Source organism: Schistocerca nitens, chromosome 2 (assembly GCF_023898315.1).
Source record: "Schistocerca nitens isolate TAMUIC-IGC-003100 chromosome 2, iqSchNite1.1, whole genome shotgun sequence".
Taxonomy (NCBI): Eukaryota; Metazoa; Arthropoda; class Insecta; order Orthoptera; family Acrididae; genus Schistocerca; species Schistocerca nitens.
Window position 1 is genome coordinate 392124599 of NC_064615.1, and position 25078 is coordinate 392149676.

At 41.1% G+C, this 25078-nt stretch overlaps 1 protein-coding gene across 1 annotated transcript in view; it reads right to left on the minus strand.

Moving 5' to 3' along the window:
• LOC126235046 (agrin-like) overlaps nt 1-25078 on the minus strand; it is a 232895-nt gene that overhangs the window by 25954 nt on the left and 181863 nt on the right. The window contains exon 11 of the mRNA XM_049943782.1: nt 16627-16752. Coding sequence (XP_049799739.1) covers nt 16664-16752 — 89 coding nt within the window. The 3' untranslated portion in view covers nt 16627-16663. The remainder of the gene's footprint in view (nt 1-16626; nt 16753-25078) is intronic.

Sequence of the window (25078 nt, forward strand, 5' to 3'; positions counted from 1 at the left end):
GGGGTAAAGTGCGGACGAAGCAATTAGCATGCCGCGACTGCACTTGGGTTGGCACTGATAAACAAATTGAGAATTTGCTTGCTAATTGTCGCTCTTGTGCGGAGCATCAATCTGCTCGTCACCAGCACTTCTTCTTTGCATGGCAGACTCCTACTGTGCCTTAGCAGCGCATTCATATTGATTTTGCAGGTCCTTTCTGGGACGCCCCCTGGTTGATAGTTATTGATGCTTACAGCAACTTTCCTTTTATTGTGCCTATGTCTTCTACAACGTCTGCCTGTACTATTCAGACTTTGACATCTATTTTTTGCATTGAGGGCCTTCCTGAAGTTATTGTCTCTGGCAATGGCCACGAGTTTGTGTCCTCAGAGTTTGAAGCTTTTTGTGCTGCTAATGGCATTTTCCATCTGACCTCAGCCCCGTTCCAACCCCAGTCGAATGGCGAGGCTGAACACTTTTTTTGTACATTTAAGTTGCAGATGAGCAAGTTGTGTGCCATGCACTCTCACGAGTGCGCGCTATGGACTTTCCTTGCTTCCTATCGCTCCCAATCGCATGGCGCCCGTTTTCCAGTGGAACTGCTACATGGCCACACCCATCAGTCACTCTTGCAGCTATTGCACTCACCGCTGCACACTCCCACTGCTTCGCCTAATTCTGGCTTGGAGCCGCATGCTTTGGTGTTCTGTCACATTTTTTCTTATACGTAGAGTGGTGTATGTGAATACTGTCTGCAAAATATGTCATGAATACAGTTAGTAATAAATCAGAAATAAATTAAATTGCCATGCTTCATGCACCAGTTTTACTCCATGAACAGCAAAAAACTTTTTTCCTTTCATCATTTTGTGAAGGTCATCAATGAGAAAAGTTTTATTAAGTTCTGTAATAATGTGTAAAGTTTGTTGCCAGTCTCTCAGTGCTATCAATCTCAAATACTGAACAACTGAAATACAGGTGTTCTGGTGTCGTGGGCTACACTGCTTTTTCACCCCCATGCCTTTGATATGTGGGTGGTCTTACCCCACAGTGATTCTTTCCAGACAACAAATGATGTGTGTACCAAGTTTGGTTGAAATCGGTCCAGTGGTTTAGGAGGAGATATGAAACATAAACAGTTTTTATAATTTGTATCTATATAGCTGGCAAACCACACTGGGTACAGGCAAGCATGCAAAGAGATTAATCTTCTGCTAGTTTTATATGTTAAAAGTCATGCTCTGACCAATTTAGTAATTACTGTGTTTTGGGGAATGTTGCACTTGATTCTAATTCTATAAGGGTAGTGTTGCTTTTTGCTATTTTATTGTTTTAATTTTTGTACATAATGTATGCTTTTTTAAAGATAGTTGAGCTTCATACTAAACAAAGTCGTTTTTTGTTTATTTCCATAGAGCTGAAGATGGTTGGTAGTCCCTTGAAATGAATAATCAGCAAATTTTAGTTATATTTTATGTTGTTCAAGATGATTAAAATTTCTTAATTAATAAATCAGGCCACCCTCTGCTCCACCCAATGATATTACATTAACGAAAGAGAAAAGAAGCCCACTAAGTCTATAAAGAAAGGAATAACTCCTGTTAATCCAGCATGGTTCGAGAACTGTTGGTGAAATCAGTCATAAGGAATGCTTCAGATAAATCAAGATAACTGGGGAATTGGTGACTTACTGAACACCAACTGCACTAATTAGAATGCACTAATCAGAATGTATAAAGGGAGCTGCAGCTTCTGGTTGATTCAGTACATCAAACTGCACCTACCAATGGTGATAAATTATGTTGTCAAAATATTGTACCAAGACACAAAAAGCCAGGGGCATATACAAGAGGATATAAAAAAACATGTGAAGTATTTAGAACAATATATTACCAGAATACTTTGGTAATGGGCTGTTACAATTAAACTACTATCTCTTCCTCCTTTTTTGAAAATGTATTTTCCATATGGCTTATTAGTGTAACTTGCAATTACTGTTCTGATGAAGCTGTTCTTTCATTTTCACTGGTGTTATAAATAAAACACTTAAGTTGTGATATTACAGAAAATGATTCAGTAGGACTTTTTTTATAATATGGAAGTTATGTTGTTGTTGTTGTTGTTGTTGTTGTGGTCTTCAGTCCTGAGACTGGTTTGATGCAGCTCTCCATGCTACTCTATCCTGTGCAAGCTTCTTCATCTCCCAGTACCTACTGCAACCTACATCCTTCTGAATCTGCTTAGTGTATTCATCTCTTGGTCTCCCTCTACGATTTTTACCCTCCACGCTGCCCTCCAATGCTAAATTTGTGATCCCTTGATGCCTCAAAACATGTCCTACCAACCGATCCCTTCGTCTAGTCAAGTTGTGCCACATACTCCTCTTCTCCCCAATCCTATTAAGTACCTCCTCAGTAGTTACGTGATCTACCCACCTTATCTTCAGCATTCTTCTGTAGCACCACATTTCGAAAGCTTCTATTCTCTTCTTGTCCAAACTGGTTATCGTCCATGTTTCACTTCCATACATGGCTACACTCCATACAAATACTTTCAGAAACGACTTCCTGACACTTAAATCTATACTCGATGTTAACAAATTTCTCTTCTTCAGAAACGATTTCCTTGCCATTGCCAGTCTACATTTTATATCCTCTCTACTTTGACCATCATCAGTTATTTTACTCCCTAAATAGCAAAACATCTTTACTACTTTAAGTGTCTCATTTCCTAATCTAATCCCCTCAGCATCACCCGATTTAATTTGACTACATTCCATTATCCTCGTTTTGCTTTTGTTGATGTTCATCTTATATCCTCCTTTCAAGACACTGTCCATTCCGTTCAACTGCTCTTCCAAGTCCTTTGCTGTCTCTGACAGAATTACAATGTCATCGGTGAACCTCAAAGTTTTTCCTTCTTCTCCATGAATTTTAATACCTACTCCGAATTTTTCTTTTGTTTCCTTTACTGCTTGCTCAATATACAGATTGAATAACATCGGGGAGAGGTTACAACCCTGTCTCACTCCTTTCCCAACCACTGCTTCCCTTTCATGCCCCTCGACTTATAACTGCCATCTGGTTTCTGTACAAACTGTAAATAGCCTTTCCCTACCTGTATTTTACCCCTGCCACCTTCAGAATTTGAAAGAGTATTCCAGTTAACGTTGTCAAAAGCTTTCTCTAAGTCTACAAATGCTAGAAACGTAGGTTTGCCTTTTCTTAAGCTTTCTTCTAAGATAAGTCGTAAGGTTAGTATTGCCTCACGTGTTCCAACATTTCTACGGAATCCCAACTGATCTTCCCTGATGTCCGCATCCACTAGGTTTTCCATTTGTCTGTAAAGAATTCGCGTTAGTATTTTGCAGCTGTGACTTATTAAACTGATAGTTCGGTAATTTTCACATCTGTCAACACCTGCTTTCTTTGGGATTGGAATTATTATATTCTTCTTGAAGTCTGTGGGTATTTTGCCTGTCTCATACATCTTGCTCACCAGATGGTAGAGTTTTGTCATGACTGGCTCTCCCAAGGCCATCAGTAGTTCTAATGGAATGTTGTCTACTCCCGGGGCCTTGTTTCGACTCAGGTCTTTCAGTGCTCTGTCAAACTCTTCACGCAGTATCTTATCTCCCATTTCATCTTCATCTACATCCTCTTCCATTTCCATAATATTGTCCTCAAGTACATCGCCCTTGTATAAACCCTCTATATACTCCTTCCACCTTTCTGCCTTCCCTTCTTTGCTTAGAACTGGGTTGCCATCTGAGCTCTTGATATTCATACAAGTGGTTCTCTTCTCTCCAAAGGCCTCTTTAATTTTCCTGTAGGCAGTATTTATCTTACCCCTAGTGAGACAAGCCTCTACATCCTTACATTTGTCCTCTAGCCATCCCTGCTTAGCCATTTTGCACTTCCTGTCGATCTCATTTTTGAGACGTTTGTATTCCTTTTTGCCTGCTTCATTTACAGCATTTTTATATTTTCTACTTTCATCAATTAAATTCAATATGTCTTCTGTTATCCAAGGATTTCTATTAGCTCTCGTCTTTTTACCTACTTGATCCTCTGCTGCCTTCACTACTTCATCCCTCAGAGCTACCCATTCTTCTTCTACTGTATTTCCTTCCCCCATTCCTGTCAATTGTTCCCTTATGCTCTCCCTGAAACTTTCTACAACCTCTGGTTCTTTCAGTTTATCCAGGTCCCATCTCCTTAAATTCCCACCTTTTTGCAGTTTCTTCAGTTTCAATCTGCAGTTCATAACCAATAGATTGTGGTCAGAATCCACATCTGCCCCTGGAAATGTCTTACAATTTAAAACCTGGTTCCTAAATCTCTGTCTTACCATCATATAATCTATCTGATACCTTTTAGTATCTCCAGGATTCTTCCAGGTATACAACCTTCTTTTATGATTCTTGAACCAAGTGTTAGCTATGATTAAGTTATGCTCTGTGCAAAATTCTACAAGGCGGCTTCCTCTTTCATTTCTTCCCCCCAATCCATATTCACCTACTATGTTTCCTTCTCTCCCTTTTCCTACTGACGAATTCCAGTCACCCATGACTATTAAATTTTCGTCTCCCTTCACTACCTGAATAATTTCTTTTATCTCTTCATACATTTCATCAATTTCTTCATCATCTGCAGAGCTAGTTGGCATATAAACTTGTACTACTGTAGTAGGCATGGGCTTTGTGTCTATCTTGGCCACAATATTGCGTTCAATATGCTGTTTGTAGTAGCTAACCTGCACTCCTATTTTTTTATTCATTATTAAACCTACTCCTGCATCACCCCTATTTGATTTTGTATTTATAACCCTGTAATCACCTGACCAAAAGTCTTGTTCCTCCTGCCACCGAACTTCACTAATTCCCACTATATCTAACTTTAACCTATCCATTTCCCTTTTTAAATTTTCTAACCTACCTGCCCGATTAAGGGATCTGACATTCCACGCTCTGATCCGTAGAACGCCAGTTTTCTTTCTCCTGATAACGACGTCCTCTTGAGTAGTTCCCGCCCGGAGATCCGAATGGGGGACTATTTTACCTCCGGAATATTTTACCCAAGAGGACACCATCATCATTTAATCATACAGTAAAGCTGCATGCCCTCGGGAAAAATTACGGCTGTAGTTTCCCCTTGCTTTCAGCCGTTCGCAGTACCAGCACAGCAAGGCCGTTTTGGTTAGTGTTACAGGGCCAGATCAGTGAATCATCCAGACTGTTGCCCCTGCAACTACTGAAAAGGCTGCTGCCCCTCTTCAGGAACCACATGTTTGTCTGGCCTCTCAACAGATACCCCTCCGTTGTGGTTGCACCTACGGTACGGCCATCTGTATCGCTGAGGCACGCAAGCCTCCCCACCAACGGCAAGGTCCATGGTTCATGGGGGGGATGGAAGTTAGAGAGAAGAAATTGAATTACTGAAGGCTCAAATGGCTCTGAGCACTATGGGACTTAACTGCTATGGTCATCAGTCCCCTCGAACTTCGAACTACTTAAACCTAACTAACCTAAGGACATCACACACATCCATGCCTGAGGCAGGATTCGAACCTGTGACTGTAGCGCATCGTGTGGTTCCAGACTGTAGCACCTAGAACCACTCGGCCACTCCGGCCGGCAATTACTGAAGGTTTTGAGCTGAAGAAAGAGGTACACTCAGATAGCTCTGCTGATACAAACATTGCCTGTGGAAGCCTAGGATCTCAGTTTGAGCAAATTTTAGAACAAAAATGAGAATAATATCTATTGGACAAAATTTTTCACTTCAGTAAATAATTTTGTGGTGATTTTCTAAATTCTAAGCATTTGTGAGTCTCACAGTCTGCCCTAGCAGTCAACTGTCCCCTCGCTGTCATACCTAGATGCTCTCAAAAGCACCTACACCATAGTTGGCATCTACCAACACAAATGTCTTCCCCCCTGCCCCACTACTGTGGCCTGCCTCCTGGAGGTTCTGCTTGGAATTCCCATTGATGTGAAAGACAGACATTCTTCTGCATGTTCTAATGGTGAACGATCAATGCACCAAGTGTGCAAATGTCCCAGTTATTGTTTGTCAGCCAGTGCTTCTAATGAGGACCCAATGCTGCACAAGGACAAATGTGATGAGTCAGCCGTTTCCTTAGTGGCAGATAGCTTGCAGGCACCACAATTACCAGAGTAGGCCCAGTTGCATTCCTGTAGTTTATGACTCATGCAGCACATCATTTTTAGTATTCTGAAGTTTCTTTGGACAGTCCACCTTCCAGTTGTAGAGGCCATTAATTCCATATGCAATGACACACATAAGCACCCTGGGGGCACAGCTGCCATTGCTGACCGATCAGTTGAGCAGAGCTTCCATCCATCTCCCCAAATCTGATACTCAAGGGTCACACCTATAGTTTTCCTCCACCAGGTGATGTTTGCCATGTCCAGAATTGTGAGCAACACATAAAAGTTCACTCTCATCATTGCTAAACTTGAGCCTGCAGCTTGTGACACTCCGGGATGATGATGGCATTGAAACAGAGGATGACACGCGTAAAGCTGAAATACTAAACACCTTTTTCCAAAGCTATTTCACAGAGGAAGACCGCACTGCATTTCCTTCTCTAAATCCTCGCACAAACGAAAAAATGGCTGACATCAAAATAAGTGTCCAAGGAATAGAAAAGCAACTGGAATCACTCAACAGAGGAAAGTCCACTGGACCTGACGGGATACCAATTCGATTCTACACAGAGTACGCGAAAGAACTTGCCCCCCTTCTAACAGCCATGTACCGCAAGTCTCTAGAGGAGCGGAAGTTTCCAAATGATTGGAAAAGAGCACAGGTAGTCCCAGTCTTCAAGAAGGGTCATTGAGCAGATGCGCGAAACTATAGACCTATATCTCTGACATTGATCTGTTGTAGAATTTTAGAACATGTTTTTTGCTCGAGTATCATGTCGTTTTTGGAAACCCAGAATCTACTCTGTAGGAATCAACATGGATTCCGGAAACAGCGATCGTGTGAGACCCAATTCGCTTTATTTGTTCATGAGACCCAGAAAATATTAGATACAGGCTACCAGGTAGATGCTATTTTCCTTGACTTCCGGAAGGTGTTCCATACAGATCCGCACTGTCGCCTGATAAACAAAGTAAGAGCCTACGGAATATCAGACCAGCTGTGTGGCTGGATTGAAGAATTTTTAGCAAACAGAACACAGCATGTTGTTATCAATGGAGAGATGTCTACAGATGTTAAAGTAACCTCTGGCGTGCCACAGGGGAGTGTTATGGGACCATTACTTTTCACAATATATATAAATGACCTAGTAGATAGGGTCAGAAGTTCCATGCGGCTTTTCGCGGATGATGCTGTAGTATACAGAGAAGTTGCAGCATTAGAAAATTGTAGCGAAATGCAGGAAGATCTGCAGCGGATAGGCACTTGGTGCAAGGAGTGGCAACTGACCCTTAACATAGACAATTGTAATGTATTGCGAATACATAGAAAGAAGGATCCTCTATTGTATGATTACATGATAGCGGAACAAACACTGGTAGCAGTTACTTCTGTAAAATATCTGGGAGTATGCGTGCGGAACGATTTGAAGTGGAATGATGATATAAAATTAATTGTTGGTAAGGCGGGTACCAGGTTGAGATTCATTGGGAGAGTGCTTAGAAAATGTAGTCCATCAACAAAGGAGGTGGCTTACAAAACACTCGTTCGACCTATACTTGAGTATTGCTCATCAGTGTGGGATCCGTACCAGATCGGGTTGACGGAAGAGATAGAGAAGATCCAAAGAAGAGCGGCGCGTTTCATCACAGGGTTATTTGGTAACCATGGTAGCATTACGGAGATGTTTAGCAAACTCAAGTGGCAGACTCTGCAAGAGAGGCGCTCTGCATCGTGGTGTAGCTTGCTCGCCAGGTTTTGAGATGGTGCGTTTCTGGATGAGGGATCGAATATATTGCTTCCCCCTACTTATACCTCCCGAGGAGATCACGAACGTAAAATTAGAGAGATTTGAGTGCGCACGGAGGCTTTCAGACAGCCGTTCTTCCCACGAACCATATGCGACTGGAACAGAAAAGGGAGGTAATAACAGTGGCACGTAAAGTGCCCTCCACCACACACAGTTGGGTGGCTTGCAGAGTATAAATGTAGATGTGGATCATTGCTTGTGACATCATTGCTTCATGTCAGAGCTGAGTGTCCACATAGACTGCCCCATTTAGTTCACATGCATAGTTTTGAATTTACCTTCACATGCAACTTTCAGAGCTCATGTTGAATTTTTTAACATGTGTTAATCTTAGTGGAGGCTCCCACCTATGAATTTAATCACACTTCAAATTTGTTTAGATTATTTTTACTCCATATGCTTTGGTTTAAACAATATATAATGGTTTGTCTGACTTAATACATAGCTTGTGGTACTGGAAATTCGTCCCCATACTTCTTCTTCACTCCACTTCAACACGAATTACATATACTCCATATGTTTTTGTTTAAACAATATATAATGGTTTGTCTGACTTAATACATAGCTTGTGGTACTGGAAATTTGTCCCCATACTTTTTCTTCACTCCACTTCAACATGAATTACATATACTCCATATTTTTTTGTTTAAACAATATATAATGGTTTGTCTGACTTAATACATAGCTTGTGGTACTCGAAATTTGTCCACATACTTTTTCTTCACCCCACTTGAACATGAATTACATATTACTTCTCACCTTCTCCTTCTGTTTCCCGTAAGCTCCCTTGCTTAATAGTGGTGATGTGCATTGTGCAGTGAAACATTTATGGCACTCTATCATGTTTCCACACTAGTGACCCAGATTTCAAGCATCCTACATCTGCCACTCCCATTCCTTGCATGTTCCATGCAGTGTTCCCTCCCTTTGTGTCACTTTATGTTGCACCACAAGCTCCAAGTGGTGTTTAATTTCCACCCTCTGCCTGCACTCTTGTGAATGCCATGTACATTTTTTTCTTCTCTCCCAGTTAGATTCATTCCACACTCATGCCTGAGATGCACCTACATTGGGAAATGGTCCCTCCGAACAGACCCCTGAAATGTCATCTGAAATGGAGAGTGTTTTGTCTGGTCAGATCCTTGCACACAGTCTGTCTAACCTGCTGGCACAGGCGGCCAATTTGAATCAGTTCCTCATCCAGTCTGAACAACTAAGGAGTGTCTCTGCCTCGGGCACAACTGCCATTGCTGACCCATCAGTTGAGCAGAGCCTCCATCCATCCCCCCAAATCTGATACTCATGGGCCACACCTACGGTTTTCCTCCACCAGGCGATCCTTGCCATGTCCAGGATTATGAGCAACACATTAAAGTTCACTCTTATCATTACTAAACTTGAGCCCACTGTGGCAGCGGATGCTTGTGACATCATCACCAACCCTCTGTAGTCTGGTAGTTACAGTAAATTTAAAAGAGCACCTAATCACATGATTGCTGACATCTGAAATGCAGCACTCCTGGGCACTATTTTCTTTGGAGAAGTGTTTTGACATGAGGCCCACCCATAACACACCTTCATGCCTTAACCAAATCCCATGTCTTACCCGACAAGTTTTTATTCCAAAACTGGTATTCTCACTTGCCTGCTGTGGTCCCTAAGTCACTCACCATGCAAGGCTCTACCAACATTGACATCACCATCATAACAGCATACTGAGTGTTTGAGTCCTTTGACACCCCACCCAGTGGCAGCCACCATCTAGTCCCCCTACCTCTTGCATCCTACTCTGGCCGCTTCTGCTACCATGGCAACAAGTCCGGCAGCCCCCAAGAAGTGCAACCAGCAGCAGCATCCCTACAGCCCATGTCTCAAGATGCACAGTTAGACCCAGTGTAAACCATTGTGCATTTGAGCAGTGAGATGGTAAACTTGACCACTACTCTTGCTCGTTTTCAACTGATCACTTCTGTGTGCCCCTCTCTCCTGTGCCCTTCCCACATGACCCGAGGTCGCTACCCACATGGCTCAAGTGAATTCTCCATCTCCTTCCATGGTGAACATCAGCTTGCATGTCCATGCAAACACATTACCCCCCACCCATCTAACAAGCTGAAGGACCAGGTGTTGGTACTATGAACACTTTGGCAGTGACGCCCCCAACGGCAGGCTGCTGTGCTCATGGCACGCAAACACAGTCAGCAACTGCAGTAGGCATGCCCGTTTGCTCAACCACTCCCCAGGGTCTGTACACACTTGACAGCCAAAACCCCTGCTCACCCATCTCCTCATCATTGACATAAGCTTGGACCTCTCCATCTTCTCACACAAATATTTGCCCTTGCCTGACCCTCCATCCCTCTTCCCCCTCACCACTGCAGATGTTCCCATCATCAATAATAACTGTCTTCACACCTGGTGTTTTGATTTTGGCCTCAGTACAGAGTTTCTTTGGACCTTCAGCATGGCCGATGTCACCATCCCAATCCTCCGCACAGATTTCATCTCCCATTTCAATCTTCTCCCCACCATGACACAGCGTTGTCTAATCAATGGTGCATCAGATCTCTTCATCCCAAATTCCGTTCTCATCTTCTGGCTCTACCATGTCCCTTGCACATACTTGCAGCTCCAAAGACCACATCCATCCTACCTCACCCCCACCCCCCCTTCCCACCTTCTGTAAACCAGCTTTCAACCACCTGCTTTATCTGGCACACCCCTGCATACATTGCCCTGCTCTAGGAACATTTCTTCTGGCCCAGCATCCAAAGGAACTGTCATACTTGCACTCATGCCTACGTACCATGCTGCCACATTTATGCACTTGTTGCCTCATTTCCCCTTGTCAAGCACCAGTTCTTCAATGTTCACATCTATATTGTCAGCTCCCTGCCATCCCCAGATGGCTGCCACGATCTTCTCACAATAATAGACTGGTTTACGCATTGGCCAGAAGCCATCCATTCCAGATACTTGAGCTGAAATGGGTTTCATGTTTCAGCTGCCTCTGCCACATAACATGAGACAGCAAGCGTCAATTCACTTCCTGTTTGTTCAGAACCCTGTCTGGGACTTGCAATACCCTCATTCATTTTACTACCAGCTACCACCATGCAGCTAATCACATTGTGGAGTGTTTTCATCATATACTAAAGTCCACCCTTACCTGCTATGGTGTAAAATGGTCTGCTGGTGTGCCACTGGTCTTGTTGTGTTTGCAGATGGCCCACAAGACCAACTTTGAGGCATCCACTGATGACCTTGTATACAGGCAGGCCTAGCCCTACTAAGTGACTTTATCATGCTGCCACCTCTCTCCACTCCCACCTGTGTCCCAGGTTACTTTCAGCCACTTCAAGACTATATGGGCAGCTATGACTGTCACCTCCATGCTGCCATGGTGAGCACAAGCCTTATGTGCACCACGACTTTGCATCGTGCATGCGTGTGATGCTACACGTTGATGCCTACCAGCCCCCACTTTGACTACAATACTCAGATCCCCATTTCATTTTACAATGAAACACTAAAACAATGCCACTTTAGCAGTGTCAATCAACAGATTAAAGCCAGCTTAATTGTTCTTTCTCAGTGATGCCTGTATGCTGCCAACTGTTGGTGTCTCCCTGCCCAACACTAATACCTGTAATGCTGCAACCAACGCCAACACTGGTGGTGCCCCCAATACTGCTGGTACTGGCCCCACTAGCGCTGATGAACCATTGGCCGCAGCCTGGAACCCAGACACAGCCACCTCATCCCCCTTCACTTTCCTTCCCACTCCCTCTTCTCAGCATGTGGAGCTCCACACTCATCACATGGCACCTGATGCCGAGCATGATGCCTCACTACCACAACCTGAGTCACAGCAGCCCCATAGCACTTGCCACAACTCAAAATGCAGCCTCCAGCATCCTGGAGTCAATGTTATACTCCATCACCGTGCCAGCATCTCTCTAGGGCATCTGACAGATGGCAGCAAGAGTAACAGTAGCACTGGCTGGCATCTACAAACTCCAGAGCATGCTATGCCACACATGCCATCTGTCTGTGTGTAGCCATCTGTGCACCACCTTCCTAAGTGCCCGCCCCCACCACATGCTCAGTTGAGACTGTGCCATATTGCAGTTACATGGGCTGCTCAATGCCCCTACTGTACCTGTTGTTGTGCAATGCAGCACTTTCTTTCCTGAGTTACAGCCACAGTCCAGCACATCATCCTGTCAGTTACCCATCATGTGTTCCAGACCACCGTCCATTGGAATGCACAGCACACACCACCGGGCTACCTACCTCCACATCCCACTGACTTGGTTGCTGTGGGAGCTGCCTACTGCTGTTGTATGCCATAGTCACTACCACATGACCCCAACTGATGGCAGCACCTGGATGTTTTCCTCCATTGCACGCATCACTAGCATGCACAGCTGTCAACGTGGTGACTGTCAGGTGCCATCGACCTGCCTATCACCTGCCTGCCTCTTTCATACACCACTGTCGTCATCACACAACTACAACTGCTGACAGGGGCCAGCTGTTTTTCCCCCACGGCATGCTGTGCCATCACTCCCTGATGTCAACACAGCATCTGTCAGATCATGGATCTCAATTATTGCCTGCCCCTGCTGCTCATCTGTTGCCTCCACACACTGCCACCACTGATGATGCTCATTGCCATTGCATCCCCACCCCAGAGTTCTATGTACAAGAGCTACAATTGATGCTGTTACCATGAAATCTTTCTGGCACAGAAGGTGTGTGTGGGGGGGGGGGGGGCAGTGGTACAAGGTCAAAGAATTGTGTGGCGCTTCTCTAAATTCTTAAATTTCAGGAGTATCACAGTCTCCTGTGGTGGACGAATCTCCCATTGCAGTTATACCTAGATGCTCTCCAGAGTTGCTACACCATAGTGGGCACCTAGCAAGATGAATGTCTTCCCCCACCCCCCGCCACTGCTGTGATGTGCCTACAGAGGCATCTGCTTGGAATCCCCATCAGCAATCAGTGCAGCCATTCTTCCATGTGGTGTAATGGTGAATGGTTGATGCACCAGGTGCATGAATGCTCAGCTTTTGATTTAGCAACCAATGCTTCTAATGAGGTCCTGTGTGACACACAATGACTATTCGAGGAAAAATCTGGTGAGTTGACCATGTACATGACTTACTGGCTGACTGCTTGCAGGTGCCACAGCTATCTGAGTAGGACCCATTGAACTCCTGCAGTTTATGGCTCATGAACTGCATCCTCTTCACTATTCCTGAGCTGCTTTGAACAGCTTGCCCTCCAATTCCAGACGCCATAAATTCCACACACAGCAACACACAAAAGTGTCCTGTACAATGTATTGTTTCGTGCAAGTGCCAAGTATCCATGTGGACCGTCATGTGCAGTTCTCACACCGTTTAGAATGTACCTTCACATATAGTGGCACCCAGTCACTGTATCTCTTTTATTTTAATTTGTTGTTTCACATGGTCTCTATCAGGGATGAACTTTTAGTGTTTATCTTAAATTATTTTCTAATGTGTGTTAATCTTAGTGAAGGCTCCCTAAATGCCAGAACTGATGAACTAAGAACCTCGGCTGTGCAAATCACACCTCAAATTTATTTAATATCATTTTTACTCCTTATGTCCTTGTTTCAAAAATGCCTGGTAGCTTGTCTGACATAATACACAGCTTGTATTATCAAAAATTCATCCCCGTACCTATTCTTTGTGACACTGGAACACACACTCCATATTACTTTTCACCTTCTCCTTCCAGTTGCTTTAAGTTCCCTCGCTCGATAGCAGTGATGTGCATTGTGCAGTGAAACACTTACGGTGCCCCACTGTGTTTTCACAATTGCTTGCTGTGTGATATTACACATAATTATAAAGTAATTGGATAGATAAAAAATCTACTCACCAAGGGGTGGCAGGAGAAAACACATGTCAAGGTACTGAAATTTGCAAGCCTTCTGAGCCAGTGACTCCTTCCTTCTGGCACATGAGTTCAAGGGGTTAAGAAGAGGGGTGAAGGCAAAGGATTAGTGAGGTTTAGGAAATGGGGAGAGTGCAAAATGTCACACCGAACCTCATGTTAGGGGAGATTTACCAGACAGAACGAGAATGAAAGACTGATTATTGGGGACTGCACCATGCAAGATTTGAAAACCTGAGAGCTTACTGATGGAAGATAGAGATAGAGATAGATGCAATACAGAGATTACTATCTGAACATCAGGCACAAGTTCATAAGAGTGGAAAGCTAAGTGCATTGTATGTGGTAGAATTGGGGGTGGGATAAAGAGACTGGCCAGAAAATTGAAGACATAGAAAACTGCAATGGGAGTGAAGAAAGGAATTGTTACTGAAAAGAAATGCTGAGACTGAATAAATTCAAGTAAATGAAAGCCAGTTGGGTGGCAAGAACCAAGGGCATATTTTAATGCCAGTTCTCACATGTGGAGTTCAGGGAAACTGAAATCTGGGAGAAGAATCCAGATGGAATGTGTGGTGAAACAGGCAGTGAAGTCATGCCTGTCATGTTGTAGATCATATTCTGCAATAGGATGTCACTTCAGCTCTCACAGGTAGTAATTACCCCACAAGGATAATTCAAAAGCAAATTTTTTGGATCATCACATAAAGTCCTAGTAGTGATGATCCCTCCGAGAAACAGTTTAGGAGTACACTTCTCATCATTTAGTTTTATCCTGGTCTTGAATGTGTTAATCAGTTTTGACAATGCTATGTCTTCCTAAAATCATGCCCTGAAATGAGGTCCTTTCTGTCTGACATTTTGCCCACCACACCTAGAATAGCTTTCTGTTGCTCTCCCAATCACCACAATATCCTTGTCTGATCCTATGCTCCTTCTGTACCCATTTGCCTCCCTTGTGGCTCCTACAGCTGTCACTGGCCTCACTGTAAGACTTGCCCTATGCACTCTTCTACCACCACTTATACCAGTCCTACAACTGGTAAAACATATACATAACTGGTAAAACATATACAATCAATGGGAAAGCCACCTGTGAATTGACATATATTGTATACCACCTGTTATTTGAACACTGTTTGGCCTTTTGACTTGGCATGACTGCCAACAAATTATCAGTTAGGATGAATTGGCATGAGCAGAGGGTGTGTACTGACACACACAATATCCTGTTGCAGAGCATGCTCTACAGCAAGACAGACGTGACCTCAGTGCCTGTTTCACCACATTGCCATCTCGATTCTTCCTCCAGACACGATTTTATTAGAAACCTGCAGGTGGGAACTGTCATTACAACACATCCTTGGTTCTTGCCACTCACCTGGCCTTAATTTACTTTAATTTCTTCGGTCTCAGCTTTTCTGCTCAGTAATTATTTCTTTCTTCGCTCCCATTTTAGTTTTCTATATCTTCTGTTTTCTGACCAGTCTATTTTTCCCAGCCCCCTGCTCTACCACGTACAATGTCTGCTCTTATTAACTCTTTCACGATACTTTGTCAGTAATATCTGTCTTGCGTACTACCCTAAATTCCACCTTTAAGCTCCCACATTTTCAAATCTCTTATGGTGCAGTCCCATCTTTTGTTCTCATCCCGTCTGGTAAATCTTCCTTGACCTGGGTTCAGGGTGACTTTTCCTAACTCCCCCCCCCCCCCCCCCCATCTTTTCCTAAACCTGAGTAGTCCTTTTCCTTCACCCCTCTTCCTTGAACCCATCTGCCAGAAGAAGGAGCCACTGCCTCTGAAGGCTTACAAATTTCAATACTGTCATGTTTTCTCCTATGGCCACCTGATGAATAGATGTTTTATCTATCCAATTAAATTATATTTTCAAAAAATTATTATTTTCATTAATACAGATACTGTATATTTGTTCTGTGATAGCTAAGTTTGGAAAAGCATGTAGAAATGGCAGGAAATTGCTTCAGTTAAAGTGTTTTGCCAGAAGCAAAAAATCATGTAAACATTGATGTGCAAAGTCACTGATGGAATATAAGTAATGGAAGAAGTGAAGATAACACCTTACCTCATAAGTGAAGTGCTGTATGGTTGGTAGGCAGATAAAAAGGCTGATAATATTGCTGTGTGTGTGTGTGTTACACTAACGTATGCTAAGAACAACACACACACCCGTGCCCAAGGGAGGACTCGAACCTCCGGCGAGAGCAGCCGCGCAGTCTGTGACAAGGCGCCTCAAACCGCACAGCCACTCTGCACGGCTGTTCCATCCTACACTTTTTACTGTTGTTAATTATTGTGATTACTGTGGAAGTTTTGCTGGTGAAATCTAGATTTCATTTAATTGAACAGAATCATATAATGTCTAAGCATACACACAACTATGCAAATTATCATGAGGTTCTATCAGATGGAGGTATACGACATAGGTTTTGTGAGATCTTCGTTGATAATGCCCACGTAGTTTACCTGATAGCCATTGAAATACAGTGATTGCTTTCAATAATACTAGCATGGTAACAGCTGTGATTATGAGCAAATAAAAATTTTATATTTACTCATAAAAACATCCTGATGCAGCAAAATGACTGCTTCTAAGATACAGGATTTACTCACCATTTAAAATATTGACATGTTTAATATCTTAAAAAAGTGTTTTGTTCCACACAATGATTCATTTTTATCATTTTATAAATAATACGTGACTACGGTACTCACTTTTTAATTATATTTCTCTAAATGGAATACATGGAATTCAGGCTTGTCCCCTTATCATCTGCAATATGTCCATTACAGCTCGTTTTCCTGACTTCAAATTCTCAAAGTTGTCCATCACATCATCTGCTGTGAAGTGCACAAAATAATCACTTATTAGTTAATGCATTATTATTTGGTAATTATACAGCATCCGATATGAAATTCCATTCAGTGGCAACTGGATAACTTAGCTAGCATATTTCACTAGAGAAGACTTAGATGTCATGATTTTGTATGCCATCATCAATTACTTGTTTCAAAAAATTTCAATTCTGAGAATAAATACTGTACTAAAGGCTGATTTCCCTATTGCAAATGTTAATACTGGTACAGTAAATGCTGCTAAAGTCAATTAGGCATTCTAGAGTCAACCATTCGGGAAGAATAATGCTTTGATATTCCAGCATTTAATAATGTGTATCTTGATGAGGATAGCTGAAACAGCATTATGTTTTGAACCATCTTTTCAATTAAATTTCAAATAGCTAAAAACAAACTACAGCACATGCTCGTTTAAAAATGATAACCTCGTAAAATTCATATTCATAGTCACCATTTTTAATTTAAAAGCATTTTCTATAAGTAATTAGTTAAATAATTCATTAATTGTTACTTTGTAGGGTGAAGTTGATCATGCCAAGAGCAACTGAAGAACAAAAGTGCCTTGGATGAAATAAAATGTATGACATAAAATATTTGCTGTCAGCTGTTGAAGCAGTGAAATCAGGTCATATGAGTATCAGAAGGGCTTCCTGTGAATATGGTGTACTATATGATACACTCAATGACAGAGCTAATAATAGGCGTTCTTAAAGTTATGGGTGGCAGACAATGTTAACTTGTGATGAAGAACTATATTTAGCGGAGGGTATAATGACAGCTGCTGCATGGGAATTTCCTATGACAAAGGAAGACATTTGTGACATAGTTCAAGACTACTTTAATATTGAAGGAAAGATTGAACCCAGATTTATAAATAACAGGTCAGGAAAGGAATAGGTAAATATATTCATGCAGTGGAATAAAATATTAACAGGCCAGTGATATGAGAATGTAAAAAGATCAAAACGTGCCACGACAAGAGAGATAATGAGGTACTATTTTATCAACCTAAATAAATCCCTCCAAGATGTGCCACCATCCAGCACATTTAACTTTGATGAAACGAATTTTACCAATAACCTGGGAGTCAACAGAGTTGTGATAAAATGTGGTGTAAAACATGTGGAGCCTATTACAGACTCTTGTAAATCAAGCACGAGTCTCATGATCTGTGTTTCAGCTGATGGAGCAGTCCTTCTGCCTTAGATATAAGGCAAAACGTATCAACCCAGGTTGGTGTGAAGAAGGTGGGAGAGGAGCAGTCTTCAAAAGAAATGCTAATGGTTGGTTCAACCTGCAAATGTTACTGATTGGTTCAGGAAACTTTTTCTCCCACATCTAAGAAAATTAACTGGGCATACAATTGTAATCAGTGACAGCTTGTTCAGTCATTTGTCTTTGAAGGTGTTAAACTTTGTAAAGAAAATGACATATCTTTCATTTTACTACCTCCAAACTCAACACATCTCTGTCAACCTTTGGATGTTGCATATTTCACACCTCTGAAGAGAGCTTGGAGGAAGATGTTAATCAATGGAAGAGCAAGAACAGAGGGCTTATCCAGAAAAGTGCTTTTACAGCTGTCCTGTGTGAAGCCTTCGAGGAGTTCCGTCTGAAGTTTGCAACAAATATGAAGGTGGGGTTTATGGACTCTGTGTTGTACCCATTCAGTCCTGAAAAAGTCTGTGGGGAAATTCCAACCTTAGATGACAGAAGGTCCAGCGAATCATCCTGGGCTAATGCCTTCACCATTCATCTACAGAAAGCTTGCGTTGGAGACACTGTGCAATTGGCTAGGAGAAAAGGAAAAAGAGTATCCCTTTCACCTGGGAAAGGTATTTGCATTGAAGATATTTGCTGCAGTGAGAAAAAAGATGATACAGAGGTAGGAGGGAGGAAAGACTTGCTTGATGGAATTTTTTAACCAGAGTGGGTCCTCGGAAGAAAATTGTAAGAGATTGTATTTCTCTCAGTGAGGATGAGAAAATGCAAGCAGACAGGTCTAATATTGAAAGTGGTTTCACAGAAGGAAATATTTACACAGTAAGAGATCTTGTTCTAGTTGATCTGAAAGACAATAGTGGAACTCATAAATTTTTTTGTTGGGAAAATTATTGGTATCAATGATAAAGTAGAGGCCTGCACGATCAGTATCATGAGGAAAAGGATCACTTACAAAGAAATTTATTTTGACTTTCCCCAAGCTGCTGATGAAGCTTCTATGAAGCATGTTGATATTGTAACAAAAGTAAGAGGTCAAGATATCAGGTGAGGTCGATATGTATTAATGCCAGATGTGGATATTACACATATCAGTTAATATATTGAAAGTTTTACAGTGGTGAAACAGCATTATTTGTTTGTGATAGGCTATATCCTGCTAAGAACACTATTTGCATGGACACTAAATAAGTCTGAAGTTATTTTAATGTTTCCTGCAGTTTGTAATTAATATTATTAATAACTATAATAAGTTAATAAAGATTTCTAGTGACTCTTATTTTGTATTTGTTCCATCTTCATTTTTCCAAAGGTAAAACAGAGATCGACTGTACTGTCATAAAATTCCAAAGTCAGTTTTTATGTTATTTCAATGGTGATCAACTTTGGCAGCCTGCTATGCTACAGCTGATCACTGTTGTATCAATTTATATGTATCAACGTGCACTTAATTTTTGTTGTATTATGAAATAAGAAGGATAGGAGATTCTAATTAGTTACCAGAAGAATGATAATTAAAAGAAAGTCATAATTTTGATTGACTTTAGCAGCACATACAGGACTCATATACTGAAGTTAATATGGATGTTTGTGAGTGAAATAAGATCCTAATTATTTTATAACAAAAGCATGAAGAGAAACAAAATACTTTCATTTGATAGAACCATTGGCATCAATTGACAGCAAACTGTACGTGATGGTTCTCTTGTTCTTTTTACACTGGGAACTTCATCACTGAACTCTGTTTTGCGTAAACATTCCTGCAGTCCTGTACTGTATTCTGTATAGAGCTGTTAACCAGTGAAAGCTAGCCATAACAACACAACCAGACCATCCTCGCTTACAGTCCTGATCTGGCATATAGGGATTTTGATTTTTCATAAAAATGAAGAAGCTTGTCTTGACTCCCACAAGTTACCAGTCAAACTGTGAAGTCTACCAGTGAAATCAATCTTTGCATCAATCTATGGTCAGTAGACATACATTATATATGTTCTGCCTGAACAGGTACAACACACAATGCTGCCTTCACAGATATCACCACAATAATAGGTATTAAATCCCAGAGAGAACATTGAGTTACGCCAGTTGTCTGAAGAACAGATATCTTCTGAGTTACGCCAGTTGTCTGAAGAACAGATATCTTCTGCAAAATGTTAATATACAGACAAGTAGTTGACTGCTCCATTCTGCCTGTAATAACTATCCATTACCTTTATAAGTGCATCCCTATTGTCTCTCCCAAAAATGTTTACCTTAGCATTTTACATCTATATTCTGCAAATGACTGTGAAGTGCTTGGCAGAGGGTACGTCCAATTGTACCAGTTATCAGGCCTTTTTTCCATTCCATTTACATAAGGAGCACAGGAAGAAAGAATACTCGAAAGCCTCTGTGCGAGCTGTAGTTAGTCTAAGCTTGTCTTTGTGCCCTCTATGGGAATAATATGTAAGTGGTTGTAGTATTTTCCTAGATTCATCACCTAAAGTTGGTTCTAGACACTTAATAAGTAGGTTTTAAAAGGACAGTTTGCATTATCCTTCAGGTTTGTGCCAGTTCACTTCTTTCAGCACTGTGATAGTCTCTCATGGGTCAAACAAACCTGTGACCATTTGTTCTGCCCTTCTTTGCAACCTGTTCAATATTCTCTGTTAGTCTTTTCTGGTATGGGCCCCATACACTTGATGACTATTCTAGGATGGGCTGTATGAGTGTTTTGTACATAATCTCCTCTGCAGACTGATTGCATTTTCCTAGCATTCTACCAATGAACTGCAGTATGGCAACTGCTTTACTTACAACTGAGATTATATTATGTGGTTGTTCTATTTCACACATGTAAAAATTATTACTTCCTGGTATTTGTATGAGCTGGCCAATTCCAGCTGTGAGTCACTCATATTATGGTCATAGGATACTGCGCATTTTCATTCTGAGAAGTGCACAGTTCTACTTTTCTGAACATATAAAGTGAGTTGTCAATCCTGATCTGACTGCACATTTGTGTGTGGTTTCAATTGCCTGAGACTATAGATGTGTGTGTGTGAGTTGCGTTTGCATGTATGTATGTGTGTTTATTGTTGACAAAGGCTTTCATGGCCAAAAGCTATAATTGTGTGAATCTTTTTGTTGTGCCTATTGTGACTCAGCATATCTGCTATATGGTAAGTAGCAACTTTCCTTCTCTAATATTGTTACATTCCACCCAGGATTTTCCATTGTTGGATATTTGTACAGCATTTTCAGACAGTACTTCATTACAGCTGGCCCGAATCTAGGAGGGGGGTGGGGGTGGAGGGGTGGAGGAGGGGGGCAGGCGGGACCAGGATATCTGCCCTGGGCAGCAATTTCAGCGGGCACCAAATCCACATTTTTGAAGAAAAAACCTCGTTTCACAAAGTGCTTAGCATGTAGCGCACATGGTTCTATTGATTATTCATACAATTTTGAAATGCATGACATTTTTGAACACATTCTAAGTTGATTTCTGAACAAATCATAAGTTGATTTTTGAATGTGTGCATAGTGTAGGCCTATGTGGTGTTTCTGCCAGGGGAATCCCAGTCGCATCTTTAAAAAAAATTCCTGCAGACAAAAGGAGATTGGGCTACACAAGCTGAGACAAATAAACCCAAATGGGTGAATGCCAATCACTGTTTGTTTATGTGATAGAATGGCTGTGTGAATGATCAGTGTTGTTATAATTGTTAGTGAAATCCGCAGATTCAGACTACCACAGTGGAAATAAATTACTAACAGGAATAACAAGTAAGAAAGATTACATATTAATCTTCTTGGTGTATCTAAGAAGATGAAATTTTGACAGAAAATGTTTGCCAGATCGCTACGCTACTAAGGGCCAGTTGTACAGTCCCTGGTTAGCAGTGACTTAAGTTCTTTTCTCGGACTACGTGGAAAACAAATTATATGAACATGTAATAATGTCTAACTGGAGAATAAACTCGGGATAGCACTAAACTGGTTATTATGGCAGGGTTAGTGAAGTTAACCAGAGAATTAAGATTTGACAATTGCAGGAATAGTAACAGAATTAATTATGACAAGATTGTTTGTTAGAATGAGGAAGGAGAAGAAATGGGGGCACACAGAAATTATATGGAAGAATATGATGATTCCAAATTTATATAAACATTTCGTGCTACTACTTTTCGAACTGATGCTTGAGAAACTAGAGTGTAGGAATGAAATGTGAAAATACTTCCTAACATAAAACATTTTGCTTGTACTGTGCCTAATAGGCATCTGATATTGGTACTTCATTAATTATATTCTGTCATGTTATTTATATAAATGAGGTAGATAAAAATGTCTATTTGTGCCAAAACAGTCTCTCATATTTGGCATGTGTTACAATTACTGCAATATTAGAAAGACCTTTTTTGTTTTATCTAGCAGACAGTGACAAAATAGATGTAATCAAATTGGGAAACCACACCAGTCTTGGGTATTGTTCCTATTAACAGCTGTTTCAGTAATAGACAGTGACATTTTGATTTTTCGTGTAGCAAAATGTTTGACCAACTTTGATGAGGTAATAGATTCTTTTGCAGAAAGGAAAGCACGCCATGTAAAGCTGTAGTAAGATGAGAGAGAAAAAACTGCTGGGAACTAAGAACTGAAGAAATGCATACTGTCTTGTTTGTCTTTTGTCTTTACTGATTCTATGTTTCCTATATTTAATTTTATGTCACACAAAAAAGAAAGTTATTAGCTAATAGGCAATAAAAAGTGCAAATTTTCTGAAGATTTCTTGTTCTCCCAGTTAGAAATAATACCAGCCAGTATTAATTGTAAGTTTTTCTTTTAAGGGGGGTAGGATATCAAACTGGCTGACTGGAAGCAGGAGAGGCACCAGAGGACATTTTAATTTCCACTCTCCTGATTATAGGTTTGATGGTTCCCATTATAAAATATATGCATTTGAATTCCACAGAGAGAAGTACAGTGACGTGCGATAGAAGAACGCTATGTGAAAAGATGTGGCGCTGAACTTTGGCACACTTAAGACCAAATAACATGTCTTATATTTCCTCAGACATATACATGTCATTTATTGGAAAGATATGCACCACAAAATGAACATAGTTATGAAAAATCAATTTTTTATAATTTTGACATCCTACCTCAAATGCTTGGAAAAGGGGGGAGGGAGGGGTACGCCACTATCATGTTTTTGCCTCAGTTCGGGAATATTGTAGATCTGGGGCTGCCCACTACAGCTAACTTCATGATCTGCAAAAAGGTCTGAGGTTACTGTTAACAACATCTGGCAGGTCATTTACATACAAAACAAACAGCAAGAGACTGAACACACATCCATGGATCACTCCTCTACATCTGCTGATGATCCTCCATCAAAGATAAGATGCCATGTCTTCCCCTCCAAGGAATCCTCAGTCCAGTCAAAGTCTCACTTGATACCCTATATGATTGTACTTTCTATAATATGTGTAGAGATGGTAATGGGTCAAATGCCTTTCACAAGCCAAGAAAAACATAAGATGTATTTCATATGATCAATGTTTTCAGTATCCATGCACAATGTCATGGAAGAGGTCACGCTATTTGAGATGCCTCAGTACATTTGAGCTCAGAATACATTCTAAGATTCTACAACATTTGGACATCAAGGATACTGGATGGCAGTTTTGTGACTCACTTCTCCTGCCTGCTGGTAGATAAGTGTGAACTTTGTTTGCTGCTACCACTGGGCACAATGTTTTTATTTGAGGTGTCTGTGATGTATTATAGTTAAAAGAGGGGCTAACTCAGCCACAAATCTGGTATGGAATCTGATATGGATTCCATCAGGCTATAAAGCTTTGCTCAATTTCAATGACGTCAGCTGTCTCAGCATCATTGACTCCAGTATCTATGTCACTTGTTTCTGCAATGATATGAGAATTAAATTGGGGCAATACTCCTGAGTTGAGTTGTCCTTTTTAAAGGAACATCTGAAAATCAAGTTTAGCATTTCCAGTTTTGCTTTGCTACTCTGTGTTCATTCCTATCTTGTCCATGAGTGTCTGGACACTAACATTGGTACCATCATCAGCCTTTATATGTGACCAGAATTTCTTTGGGTTTTGTGAGAAATCTTTTGATAATATTCTTCTATGGTAGTCACTGAAGGATTCATGCATTACTCTGTTGTCAGGCAGACATATCTGATGCAGCATCTTCCTATCTATATCCCTGTGCTTCATTTTTCATCTATTATGCAGTACTCTCTGTTTCTTTAGAAGTTCCTTTAGAGTTACTGTACACCATGGAGGGTTCCTCTGATTATGAACTGTGCTGCTGGGTACCTGTCTATCAAGCAAATGATCAACTGAATCAGATAGATTATTCAAAAACTTCACTGAGTATTCTTAGGAAGATGGATGGACAACCCACACAACATATGTCAATGTGATCAAAATTCTGTCTTTCTTACGGGATCATGTTATTTCAATGTGAAAACTGTAATAGGACTCACATGATACAGTAATGTCTGATTATTTTGTACACAGATATACTAAAGGGATAAGTAATGCTTAGAGCCCATAGATCACTGATTCCATGAAAGTGTAATAAAAATTTTCAGGAGGTATGGTTGAACAGCCTGAAAATACAGGGTGTCACATAAATGTGGAACTAACCTTTTAAGAGAAAAGCTGTTGGATACATGGAAATGTATGGTCAACTAGCATGAACTGGAAGAGGGAGGAAAGACCAGTGAGTGTCCGCTACCAACATGGCCACCAGTTTGGAAGTTGTCTTCTTGGATGAAACTTTTTCATAAGAAAAGGGGATCAGGTGACATATGAAGCAGACAGTGGAATTCCATGAGAAAAACAAAGTTGGCTTTCCCATGAACATAACTTTATTCATTCTAGAGTTATACAGTCATGACATGTTTCTTCCTTACAGGTGACATAAAAGCTGATGATGTTAACACAAGCTGAACACATTGAGATCATCGATGTTATTTCAAAGGATTTCAACCAGTGCCACCCATACAGACACCCCATTACTCAAAATGCTGTGGAGCAACTTCTTGTGAAATTCTTTGAAACTGGCTCTGTAG